Source organism: Dasypus novemcinctus, chromosome 20 (genome assembly GCF_030445035.2).
Source record: "Dasypus novemcinctus isolate mDasNov1 chromosome 20, mDasNov1.1.hap2, whole genome shotgun sequence".
NCBI lineage: Eukaryota > Metazoa > Chordata > Mammalia > Cingulata > Dasypodidae > Dasypus > Dasypus novemcinctus.
The window spans coordinates 20,516,136-20,529,172 of record NC_080692.1 but is presented as its reverse complement, the minus strand read 5'-3'; the positions used below and the strand labels follow the sequence as shown (position 1 = coordinate 20,529,172).

Genomic DNA, 13,037 nt, shown 5'->3' with positions numbered 1-13,037 from the left:
GCTGGTGGCGGGGCGGGGGGGGGGGGAAATAAATAAATAAATCTTAAAAAAAAAAAAAGGCAGTACAAGGAGACATGGCACGAGAATTAAGTCCCATCCCAGTAAACCCCCAGTGCACCCTCCAGGGCCCTTCGCTAATGAACCCGCTCCGCCATTTATCCTTCTGGTCAACAAACGTGTCTCGCGTGCCTGCACTGTGCCCTGTGCTGGGCCCTGGAGAGGAGAGCAAGACACGAGCTTGAGCTGAAAAGCGCCGGTGGACATCAGGCTGCTGTGTCACCCTTGGTTGGCCTTGATGACACGTTTTGGATAGATGCATTCATAGAGATGTGCCACAGCACTAGGAGAGGCAGTGCCTTCTCCAAGCCAGACGTGGGGCTCTTTCTGCTCCCCCAAGGGCCTCAGTGTGAAATCCTCTTCCCTTGGCGGGTTTGACCCGCCTGCTCGCCATCAGCATCCCCTCCTGCCTGCCTTTCAGTGGGCCTCTTCTTTGCTCTAAGGGCGTAGGGCCTGGGCCACTGCTGGTTTCCACAGCTGTGTAAGTCCCAGCGCCATGTCTCTGCTGTGATTTCCCCCCCTGACTCCCCACGCACACGCTGCACCCCTGCCAGGCTCCCCTGGAAGCTGCAGGCCCTCGTCAGGCCTGTGCATGTCCCCGCGGCCTCGGCCTCCGCAGGGGGTGTTTCTCATTCCCAAACAGCTGCACGGCTCCCTCTTGTGCTAGAGAGAGCAGAGGAACGCGCCTGGTGAGGGAAGGGGGCTGAGCCTTCAGGCACGATCCAGCTGCAGGGCCCTGAGATGCCTGCCAGGGGCAACTGAGGCGGAAAGGGCCATCCCTACCGGCCCTGGGGTGAACGGGACCCCTGGTCCTGTGCCGGCCAGCCACGTCATCCCGGCCGTCCTCACAGAGCCACCGTCGGCCTCTTCTGAGGTTCACTTAGGAGCAGGGGTAAGAACAAGGAGACCTGACCCTTCTTTCAAAAAGCCTGTGGCCAAATTAAAAAATTAAAAAAAGATCTTATTTCCAAATAGGAAGTGAGAACAGAGTTAAAAAAAAAAAAAAGCCTGTGGCCAAAGAAGACCAAGTCCCATTGAGCCCCCATGGGGAGTCCTCTTGTTTCTGGGAGCAAAGCCCCCTCACCCATCTTCGTAAGCCAGTGCAGGCCATATTGGGAAGGCTTGACTGTGGGTAAGTTAGACTCAACCCTGTCAATGTCAGATGGAACTTGAGAGCTCTTCCAGTCTGCAGAGGCCCAGAGAGGTGTAGCATGTTGCCCCAGGTCACCCAGCTACTAAGTGACAGAACTGAGAACTTGCCATCGGGAGCCTCAGGCTGCCTCTCGGTCAGGGGTGGGAATGGCACCCACTCCACCCTACTTCCTGCCTGCTCTGTCTAGTTGGAGGTGCCGGGGGAAAGCGGTGCAGGGGGCATTGGCACTGGGGCTGGTAGAGATTGAGCCCCCGTGTTCTTTGCATTCGAAGCCAAAAGGGAGGCGGCGCTGGGGGAGAAGGCGGCGGAGAGCACGGTGGAGGTAAGTGGAGGCCTGGCGTCCGAGGTGAGTGACCCCGTGCCCCTGCCTGTCCTTCTCACCGTCTCTTGTTTCTCTTCTCAGGTATTAATCAATGCCTCCCCAGCCCGACTCACCATTTTACCAATTTCAAGAGATACAATTAAAAGTTACTGCTAGCATGGGTAATGCCACTGTTCCCGTGCCCAGCTGAGTCGCCCGCCCTCCCCGCCCGCGCCCGCCCGGCCTGCCCCAGCCGCCCGCCCTCCCAGGCCGAGCCCCCCGGAGACCCAGCCCGCAGCCCTCCCCGGGGCGAGCCCGCCCCTGCGCCCCTCAGATCCCCTTCCCCAGCGACCCGCTTCTTGCTCACAGATCCCCAAATACGCGCTGTGTCAGAGAATCCGGTATCCCCAGCCCCACCTCCTTCACCCTGCAGGGGAGGGGGCCTGGGCTCCCTCCCGGGAATCACCCCTTAAGTCAGGTGCCCCGAGGATGACTGCCCCCCCCCCCGTGGGGGGACCCCTGGAGGGAGCTGGAGAACTGAGAGTGGGGGCCGCTGGGAAGGTGGGGCTTCTCACAGCCACAGCCGGCCCCCCCTGGCAGGCTGGCCACGGGGTAGGGGTGTGTGCCGGAGAACACGAGGCCGAGGAGGGCTGGGGTCATCAGAGCTGCTCCTGGGTGAAGGGCTGAGATAAAGCCAAAGACCGTCCATTCCGGGGGGTCAGGATGCCCACCCTCAAACCACGGCTTCCTGGGCCGATGGGTGGGAGAGGAGAGGGGAAGTAGCAGCAGCAGCTGGCACCTGCAGTGTTACCTGGCGGGGAGGCGGGGGGCACCTCTGCTCGGCCTCCAGGGGCCACTGGCTGCTCAGTCACCTCCATTCCCAACCCCCACCCCAAGCTGGAGGGGCCCCTGCTCTGACGCTCTTCAGGGACCCCCACTTAGATGTCAGAGGGAGGAGCCCAGGATACCCCAGCAGAGCGCTGTTTCTTCCCTCCACCCCGTGGTCCCCCACTCCCCCCCACACCTGTGTCTGGAGGAGGCACCTTTACCTGGAGGAGCTCCCCGCCCCAGCAGCTGAGCAGCCCCCAGGGTGGGTATTCCATCCCCCGCCCCCGCCCCTCCCCATTTCCCCGCAGCCGCCCATTCTCTAGCCTTGCAGATAAGCACACTGAGTTACCAGCCCTGGTGTTTGTCCTGCCGGCCTGCCCGCGCCTCCGCCTGCCCTGCCCGGGGAGGGCAAGCAATCAGATGCCCCGCTCTTCCCCCCTCCCCTGCCCACTGGGCTGTGGCTTTCTGCAAGGCTGCCGCCCCTTGGCTAGCCCAGGGTCCAGCCGGCCTCTGCGCCCCTGAGCAGGGCAGCCTCGCCACCCATGGCCTCTCAGCTGGCCCCAGCTCTTGTCCTCTGCCCTCTGTCCATCATTGCCTGGCCCAGCCCCTCTGGCAGGCGCTTCTCCATCTCCTCTGAGCTCTTCTGACCTGCTACTCATGTTCCACCCTGACTGCCTCTCTCGCTCTCTCTCTCTCTCTCATCGGTGGGGAGGTGAGAAAGGGGTCAGAATGCGAAGATGTTTTATTGTCACCTCCTGCTTTTCGCTTACTAACCGTTAAAGAAAAAGGGGCCAAATGGGGGGCGGAGAGATGCAGAGGTGGGGGTCAGGCAGGGCGGTGAAGAGGTGGGACCTCCAGTGGGGAATAAGATAAGGAGAAGGCTCAGTGGGCCTGGACTTGGGGGCGGCATCGGCATGGGGAGGGGCAACTGTCAGTGCAGGGGGGGAGCACAGGGGGAGCAAGACCGCCCTGGCTGCCTTCAGCCACTTCTCTCCTGGGGAATAGTCCAGAATGCAGGCAGGTAGGGAAGGAGCCTGTCCCCTCCGGCAGCGGTGGTGGCAAAGGCCTCCTGCACGAATGGGGACTGCCAAGGGCTCCCCAAGAGAAAGTGGGCCCCCTGCTTCTCCCTGCCTCCCCAGCGGGGCTGTGAGGGGCTCTGGGAACCCCTCCGTTCTCAGGCCTGGAGGGTGAAACCGAGGTGGGCGGGTGAGAGTAAAGAACAACGCCCTGACCCTGCTCAGCTCGGTGGTGGGGGGCTCATAAATGCCGGGCTTGGCGAGCGAAGCAGCCTGCTGGGAGTGCTCAGACCCGGGAAAGGGCCCCCGAAATCACACCATTTGCCAATAAACGGGGTTAGGAGCTGCCAGCTTAGGGCTTCGCCCTGGTTTTCAGCTGGGCCTTCCTAGGTCCAGGGATGAGGACCCCTCCCCTGCAGCCTCAGTTTCCCCCCCTGTGCGGGGAGCAGCCAGTGCTGGGCAGTGGTCCCCGAGGACAGTTGGGGGCTCGGGAGGAAGCATCAGCAGAGAGGAGAAGGGTCTCAGGCGCCCCCCAGGGGATTTGCAGGGGCTGTGACATGCCATTTCCACGCCCCTCGCTACCAGGAGGCCAGGCTGGGTCACTGGGACCCCCGTGATCTGAGCAGGGACATCACGAGCACCCTCTGCGTCACCTCCTCCTGCCCACCCCAGGGGTGCACTGGAGACTTTTCTGGGTAACCCCCTCCTGCAGTTTGAGCCAAAGGGCACCCAGGCCTGAGACGCTGCCCTGAGCTATGTGGACAGCTCTCGAATGTGGGCTGTGGATTTCGGGGGTCCCAGACCCCCCGTGCAGGGCCGCTGGCATTCTGGGTTGGGTGCCTTCCTGACATCAGCGGTGACCAGGGGGCTTTGGCTCTAACACAGATGCGGGGAGGAGAGGGAGTGGCCAGGCCCGAGGTGCTTGACTGCTGTCGTCTCTAGTGCGCTTTGTCCTCACGCCCCCCTGGGAGCGGCGAGGGGCAGCGCCGGTAGCCCTGCTTGCCCAGCGTGGGGGCTGGCGAGCAGGCAGGCGGAGAGACGTTGGTCCAAAGTCCGAGCCACCCAGTAGGTCAGCGTGTCAGACCCAGTGCAGGGCAGAAAGCCGCTGTCTACTGGTCCCACTGTCCACCTCACAGATGAGGAAACTGAGGCCCAGACAGGTGAGATTGGTCCTGGCCAGTTTTCTTCCAGGTATAGAGATGGAGAGAAGGTCAGGGCGAGGGTCGAGAGCCCCTGACGGGTGGCAGGAGAGCGGGAGAGCAGGGGCGTCAGGGCGGGCGGGGATTCAGGGGAGCCAGTCCCAGCAGCTGGGCATTAGTCTTGTAACATTCCATGCTTCTCTGGCTGTTTCTAAACTAGGTGTCAATTCACAACAGGCTTCAAACGTCCCCGCACAGCTCCGGGCTGGGGGCCGAGAAGGGAGCGCCGGCAGAGCTGCAGTCTAGCCCCCCGCGGGAGCAGCCCCTGCCGCTGCCGCCGCCACCCACGCCCCCGGGGACCCTGGTCCAGTGCCAGCAGATTGTCAAGGTCATCGTCCTGGACAAGCCCTGCCTGGCACGCATGGAGCCCCTGCTGAGCCAGGCGCTCTCCTGCTACGCCTCGTCCTCCTCTGATTCCTGTGGTTCCACCCCCCTGGGTGGCCCCGGCTCCCCGGTCAAGGTCATCCACCAGCCCCCACTGCCCCCACCCCCGCCCCCCTACAACCACCCGCACCAGTACTGCCCGCCGGGGCCCCTGCTGCCCCGGCGCCGCCACTCCAGCGGCTCCAGGAGCCTGGTGTAGGCTGTCTCGGCCCCCCTGTCCCCGGAGGGCCCTGCCTGCACCCAGCAGCCCGGCCTGCCCTCTCGCTGCCCCCACCCCGCCCCTTGACGCAATGCCTTCCTGGTCTCTGAGCACTGTCGTTTGGGACCGAGAACCCCAGTTCCTGGCGCCTGGGCTCGCCTCTCCCAGCCGTGCTTCCTTCCTCACTTGGGCACCCCCCCACCCCCTAGCCAGTCACCACCCCAACTTGCCTGCCCAGCCACCAGCCCCCCAGTCGGACAGCAGATGAGAGGAAGCAGGAGCTGAGGTCCTGACCTCGGGCCCTTTAGGCTGTTTGTGTCAAGGTGGGCGGGGCCAGGGGCTGGGCGGGGCTCACCCCCCAGGATGAGGGGGGGCCCCCATGGCCATCGGGTGGAGAAGGTCTGCACCTGCTCCCTGGAGGGGCCTGGGGGGCTGGAGGTAGAGGAGGGACTGCTCTCTCTGCTGCCCTCCACCCCAAGACTGGCAGGCTCAGGAGGCCCCCCCGCCTGCAGGGACCTCGCCCTCACCGCAAGGGGCTGTTTCTCAGGGGCTGGGGCTCTGCCTGCCCAGACCCAACGTCCCCGGGCTCCAGGAAAGCTGCGAGCCCGGGAGGAGAGAAGGGGGGGCCCTCTCCGCATCCTCGTGGCCAATTCACAGAACGCTGGGGTCACACAGCTGCCAAGTGGCCCTCTGAGGGTTTCTGAGGTCCTTTGTACCAGCTGTCCAGCCTGCCCACAGACTGCCCACGTGTGAGAAGCAGGCTAACACCTTCCGCTGCAAAAGCAGAGGCAGGGAGGAGGGGCGGGGATTTGCCCGCAGAGGGAGGATGTGACCTGGGCCAGGGCTGCGCCTTGCTTCTGTGGCCCCCAGGGGAGAATTGGGGTGCAGAGGTGGGTGAGAAGAGCAGGCACTCCAGGGGTGCTCGCCTTTCCCCTGCTGCCTTCCCAAAGGAGCCTCTCGGGCTTTAAATCTTCCCTCCTGGAAGGCACCAGACCTGCCTCCAGCATGGGGCTTGGAAGAGGCCTTGAACCTTCAAATTTGCCAGGAGAGCCAAGCAGGAGCTTCTGAACGCTCTTTGTCCCCCTAGGGCCGAGCAGAACTGGAGATCAAACTGCAGGGCCAGTGCCGGGACCTGCTCCAGTCCTGGTCCTTGGGGAGTAGCTGCCCCGTGCCAGCTGGGAGTCACCAGTCGTCGGGCCAACGGCTCCTTGCTCCCCTTTGTAAGAAGCCCCCTCCCATTTGGAGCCCAAAGTCAAAGTGGCCTGAGAAGTGCAAGTGGTGCTCGGCCAAGTCAAGGGAATCAGCTCCTCCCCACGCCCCGGCCTGCAGGGGGCCAGCTGGAGGCAGCCTTGCCCACTGAGGTTCCCGGTGACCTAGTTTTGTGTGTTTGTGTGTGGTCACGCAGATGTCATGATAATGTCACCCAGCGAGTTTATTCCCAGCCCAGTTTCTGTAACTTGCCGCTGATTGGCCACCTCCCCCCCCCATTGTGCCCCCAGCTGCTCTGCCCTGTCCACATTGCCTGCACCCACCTCTGCCTTCTCGGTCACAGGAACGCCGTGGTCCCCTCAGCAGCAGCTGGCGGTGGGGCTCCACATCCAGCCACCTCTGACCCTCTTGGCTACGGGAGTGGAGGCCTGGGCAGCAGGTGTCAGGGACCCGGGAGGACCTGGGGTTGGGGATGGGAGTAGGTGAATCTCGAAGGAGGGAATGGGGTGAGTGAAAATTGTAAGGGAAGGCGGGGGTGCAAGTTATAAAGGAAGATGTGCCGTGCACGTAGCTAAACATAGTTAGGGGACAGGGACTGTGGAGCCTGGTGCCGCCGAGGAAGGGGCAGTCCCGGGCAGCCCCTTCTGCCTGCTGAGCTCTCCTGTCCGCAGCACTCCACAGTTTACAGAGCGCCCACCTTTGGTGTCGATGGGCGCAGCTTCTCTGCTGGGCTGCCTAGCCCCTCCCCCTCCCCTCTGCCCAAGTCGCGATTTTCCGGATTGGCGACTGGGAGGGGGATCAGGGCGACACGGATGTGGAGCGCCCCCTCTGAGGAGCCGGACTCGGCACCCCAGTGCCCCTTCTGCAGGGTAGAGGCTTGGCCCTGCCTTGCCACACGGGCAGCCCTGGGGGTCCCGCCCTCGGAAGGTCTGCAGCAGCCGGCGCCAGTCCTGAGCTGCAAGGGGCACTTAACCCTCACAGCCGGGGACAGGCCACTGCTTGGCCCTCTCTTCCCGGAGAGAAAGAGTTCCCAGCCCCTGCGGCCGCCCTCCCCGAGCGGCCAGCGGCTAAGGGCAGACCCCACCTCTGCCTGCCCGCCCCTGCCTGAGCCCCCTGAGCCCTGGGAAATGCCCCCAGCCCCTCCCACCGCAGCCAGCAACTCAGGGCCTCCCCGAGAACCCGGCTGGAGATGCTCTAGGGTCCTCCTGCTCCCCCAAGATGGAGAGGGGGGCGGAGGACGCCTGAGCCACCAGGCCCAGCCCCCGAGACCCAAGCCCACTTAGCCCAAGGTGGCCCACGCCGTCAACTCTGCCTTGCTTTGGGGACCTGGGCCCCTCCCCCAACGTTATCCATCAGTCCCAACCCCCAGTCAGGAGTGGGGGCGGCGAGGCTTTCTCTCCCGTCCAATCTTGGGCAAATCCCACCTCCACAGCTGAAGCAAGACCCTTCCCGGGCAGTCTGTCCTGGAAGCCCGTCTGTCTGCAAAGACCTCTTGGCTCATGCACACACTGACCAGCCCTGGGCCCCTGACCCCTGAGGCCCTTGACCTCCCACCCCCTGTTCCCTGGAGCCTGCCACAATGTCTCTTTGTACCCAGTAGCGTTCCTTGATGGTCATCTGTCTGTCCCTCTCTGAGTCCTGATGTACATACCTTCTTGATGCACCCCGCCCCCAACACCTTTCCACCCATGGGAGAGAATCCCCTCCAGGGAGAGCAGGTGGCTGCACCCAGCAACTAATCCAAATGGCAAATATTTTGTAACAAAATAGCCCAGAGGTATTTTATCTGTTCAATTCATAGAGTTTTAGAGATTATATTGAAATATGTCACTTGAACAAACCGTGTCCGCTCAGCTTCTTTTGTTCTCCAAGACGGAGGGTCCGCCTTAGAGCAGAGTGTGCAGGGGAGGAGTCCGAGGACAGAGGAGATCCTGGTGCTGCCCCGGGGCAGGGGGGCACAGCACCCTGCCCTTGACCCCAGGGCAGCCCGCTCACATGCCCATGATGGCCGGGAGGCCCTGGGTGCCAGGAAGGGAAGGTGCAGTCATTGGAGGGGTGGGCAGGGTTGGGGGTGCAAAGCCGGGAAGTTGACCCCATGTGCACAGGCCTGTCGTGCCCGCCGGCACACGTGCACATGCGCACACACGCGTGTGCCCCGAGCCTGGAGCCAGTTGAGAGCAGGTCCTGATGGAGAGCAGGGCGTCTGGGGGCATGCAGCCCCACCACGGCCCCTGCACCTCCAGGCAGGACCGTGGGGTGAGGGGCTCCTCTCCCCAGGGCAGGGCCAGGGTATGCTGGGGGTGGGGGAGGCGGGCCCACTGCCCCTGTTGGAGCGTGAGCCTTAGGTGATTTTCACCAGATGCCAGCTCCCAGAACCTGACCTCCGAATCTCAAGGTCAGGTCTGACAAGCCCCCAGGATCTCCTCTTCCTGAAATGGAGGGGGCGGGCAGGCTCAGGTGAAAGGAGCCGAGGCACCTGCCAGGTGGGGGTTCTGAGGGGCACAGGAAGTGCCAGCAGCCACAGAGCACGAGTCCACAAACATGAGGAGCACAGGCGGGTGTTTGCAGCTCCCTGGAGAGCCTGGGTCCGGCTCCACGCAGAGGGGACTGGAGAGGGTGCGAGTTCTCCTGCCAGGGGACAGGGGCCGGCCTTGCAGCAAAGCCGAGGCCCGGCAGGCCCCGAGGGGAACACGGCTGGCCGGGGTGGCGGGTCCTGGCACACCTGCAGAGGATATCCAGTTCTCCCGGTAACCAGGCTGTGGCCGCCGAGAAGCCTGGGCAGCTCCAGGGCCCTCCCCAGCCCGGGACCCCCATCCCCTACAGGCCCGAAAGGGAGCGTGACCTCAGCCTCTTCCCCGGAAACGGGAAATTCCAGGAGAAGCCTGCAGCCCGCTCTGACCTGTCCCATCCTGGGAATTCTCTGACCCAGGAAGCTGAGAGCACCCCCGAAGGGCACCCAGCTCAGCCCAGGCCTGGGAGAGAGCCTGGGGTCAACAAGGCCCCCTTGCTGTGTGTGCCGGGACATGGGTTGGCAGCTCCCGGTCTCCAAGCCTTCTGGCCCCTGAAGTCAGCTAGAAGGAGCTTCTGTCCCTCCAGCCCCAACAGGGCCCCTCCGGGTCCATCCACCACCGGGATGGGAGCTGTGGTCAGCTGCATCTCCCTTCGTAATGACCCTTCACAGACGGGGGGAGGCTTACCTGTTGCTGACTTAAAATGTCTCCAGTCACGGCCCCTTGGATTTGCGGGTTTCCAGAACAAGGTACCGGTGCCAGCGGTCAGCACAGGTGCTGCTTGCACGCAGCCGGGCGCTGGGCCAGGTGTGGGGGTACGGCAGGGGACGAGCCCAGCCGCTGCTCTTGAGAGGATGACATTGGATGGAGGGGTCAAAAATAAACAGCTAAAGGGACCAGCTGTCTCCACATTGAGGATGGTGATGCAGTGAAGCTGATGGGAGGGGCAAGTCTAGAGTGAGGATGCAAGCTAGGCCCCTCCAAGGAGGCAAATTCAGCAGGGCTGGGCCCGGGCTGGTCAGACCTGAAGCTAACTCAACAGCTCAAAGACCATCTACGGAGGCCGTGGCAGGGAGTGACCACGCTTTTCCCTTTCTTTTTTTTTTTTTTACTTTTTATTGTGGTAAGTTGAATTGTGTATCCCAGATTAGACGTGTTCTTAACTGGATTTGTGTCCCTTTGAGTACACTGGACCATGGAAGATGTTATTTTCAGTTACAGTGCAGCCAACTGAATCAGGGTTGGTCTTAATCAGTTTACTAGAAGCCTTAGAAAGAGAAGGTCACTGGAAGCAGCTGGAAGCCCAGAGTCAGTGGGAACTCAGAAGAGAAGAGAGAGGAAGCTGCCACGTGTCGAAAGATTGCCGGCAGCCAGAACACTGCTGGAAGGAAGCAAAGCTTCCAGTCTCCCAAGCTGTGACGCACATTCTGTTGTTTAATGCCAACCCACTGTGTGGTGTTTGTCATAGCAGCCTAGAAAACTAACACACACCTATACAACCTAAAATTTCCCATTTTAACCACTTCCAAGTATACAGTTCAGTGGTATGAATTATGTTCGCAATCCAGCCGTTACCCAAACTTTTCGACAAGGACTATTTTCTGATATACGAATTTATTTACATAAGAAATCTTACTGAAGTATTAAAATGCATTTCTTAAAACCTTCATTGAGAAAATAATAAAACTGAGCTTCTCCCAAAAAATCCAGCACAGATGTGTAATCTCAGATCAGGAAGAGACGTAGGTTGAAAGTAGGCAGGCAGGTGGCTCCAGAAAGGCCCTGACCCCAAAGGCAGAATAGGCAAGGGTGGCGGTAAAAGTGGGCAGGCAGCCAGAGCAGGAAGACACAGGTGGTCCAGGTAGACCCCAGAAAAGAAACACCAGCAGCAGCGAGGCCAAGGTGCCTGGCACTGAGGCAGCTGCTGCCAAGGGCATTGGCGTTTTCATGTGATTCCAATTGCTCGGGGGTGGGGGAGCGGGAAGCCCACCCAGACTGGGTCAGCCTGCAGACAGCTTGCTCTCTGTCCCCCTCTTCCCCTGTCACCCTGAACCAAGCTGGCTCGGGTCTGCCAGTTTTAAAAAACCATGTGATGGACTCCAGGGCCTGTTTACCTGGTCCTGGGGCTGACAGCCTTTCACACCTCAGCGTGAATTTCTACAGTAAGATTGATCTCTCCCACGGTAGAGTGGGCAAAACGCTGCTGTGGCCTTGGCACTGCGCCTCCTCCTCCCTGGCCTTGACAGACATGGCCAATCGATCATCGCTTTCCAGGAATCACCATCAATCAACGCATGCTGATACCCAGGAAGAAATTACCTTGCCGCTGGCCCCATGGTCTCCTCACGGAGCCAACTGAGGGAAGGCGTTTCTGATGGGAGACAGATTCAGAGCAGGCGGCAGCAGGCTGAAGGGGTGGACTCTTGGACGCCAGGGGTGGGGAGGACAGGCCATGAGGCACCCACAGCAGGGGGTGTTCACCCAGCATGCACGTCCTCAGAGGCTCAGATGGAAACTGGCTCTGGGGTCCCCACTTCCTTCCTCAGCTCACCAACGCCCTGCCCGCCGATGGCCCCAGGCTGCCTTCTTGCAGGGACCCCACACTCCTCTGGCGACCTGGCAACTTCCCTGTCCACTGTGTCCCTTCCCCCCTCCAGTCACCCCCACTACCTCCCTCAGAGCGAGCCACTGAGGTAAAAGCTGGCAGAGGGTCCCAGCCGTAGCCCAGGGGACTCTGTCCCAGGGCGCAGAGTGACTCCACAGCCCCCACTGCTGCTTGGGGGAGAGGCGTGTCCCCGCGCAGCCCTTTCGGAGGGCACCGGGAGGCGGCCCTGCAGGAGAGGCCCATGGCCCAGAGTTAGGGGCTCCCCTCATCTGCCTCTCGGGAAGGCAGCCGGGGACAGGCCTAGCTGGAAGTCCGGGAGACTGGGCCAGGAGACAGGCAGGCAGGGTCAACCAGACCGGTCCCCCCAGGAAAATTCCATTCAGGATGGGGCTGGAGGGGGCGGGAGCCAGGCTCAGCTGCGGGGAGGGTGAAAGCCGTTCTCTCACGTCCCCTGCGGTCTCGGTGGCCCTTTCACTAGGGAACCAGGCGACCTAACCCCTAGCCACACCTCAGCCTTCCTGCTCCCACGACTCAGGACTGAACGCCCAGAGCTGGCTCGGGAAAGCTGTGGGAACCGGCCACAGGGCGGGCGGAAACCACCGGGAGACCTGGCTCCGGGCCCCGTGCTCAGTTCCCTAGACCTGCCCTGCCCTCTGCTCCCCTCACCAAGAGCACCCCAATCTTTCCTTCCAAGACATCTGGGCCAGGAACTATCCTAACCCCCACCGGGGAATCCCAGCATCCCAGAACGTCTGACCCGGAAGCACTTACCGACTCCTTCGGCCAACTGCTTCCTTTTACAGCTAAGGGGACTAGTTAACTTATGAACCTGGAGAAAGAATGACAGAATAACCCCAAAGCAGAAGGAGGAAGGCAATAAAGACATGAGCAGAGTTAATGAAAGAGAAAATAAATATGTGATGGAGACAGTAAGAAAGCCAAAAGTTAGTTCTAAGAAGTGACTAAAATGGCAAACTAAGAAATGACTAAAACGGCAAACCTCTGATAACGTTGATCATGAAGAAGAGTTACCACGAATAAGTAATTTGAGGAGGAACGAGGAGGACATAACTACCAATACTGCTAAGATTTTAAAAGAGAAAGAATATCATCATTATGTTCATTATTTTTTTAAATTTATGCCCCCTTTCCCCAGTTGGTTCTCTCATCCGTCTGCTCATTGTTTGTTCGCCTTCTCCAGGAGGCACCGGGAGCCGAATCCAGGACCTCCCACATGAGAGGCAGGTGCCCAACGGCTTGAGCTACATCCACTCCCTGCAGGCTGTGGCGTCTGCTGCTTGTGCCATCTGCTCATTTAGGCATCTGCTCCTTGTGGCAGGTGCCGCATCTAGCTCATTGCCGCAAGTGTAGCATCTAGCTCGTCTTCTTTAGGAGGCACCGGGGACCTAAACCCGGGACTTCCCGTGTGGTAGGCAAGTGCCCAACTGGTTGAGACATACCCACTTCCCATCAATAAGCTTTAAATAAACAAGAAACTTTATGGCAATAATTTTGAAAACCTTCATAAAATAAACCCTATCCTAGGGTTTACCCTCTGCCCTTAGCCCTCTCCTTT

General features: G+C 61.0%; 1 protein-coding gene across 5 annotated transcripts in view; it reads left to right on the top strand.

The window, feature by feature from the left end:
- IQSEC3 (IQ motif and Sec7 domain ArfGEF 3) overlaps positions 1–8,186 on the top strand; it is a 108,030-nt gene extending 99,844 nt beyond the window's left edge. For 2 of the 5 annotated variants that reach the window (XM_058282576.2, XM_058282580.1), the window contains 2 exons: positions 1,483–1,532; positions 4,715–8,186. In XM_058282576.2, the coding sequence (XP_058138559.1) occupies positions 1,483–1,532; positions 4,715–5,137 (473 nt within the window). In that variant the 3' untranslated portion in view covers positions 5,138–8,186. Of the gene's footprint in view, positions 1–1,482; positions 1,533–1,613; positions 1,694–4,714 lie in introns of all 5 variants that reach the window. The other 3 variants (XM_058282578.2, XM_058282577.2, XM_058282579.2) reach the window with 3 other exon arrangements.
- The last annotated feature ends 4,851 nt before the right edge of the window (positions 8,187–13,037 follow it).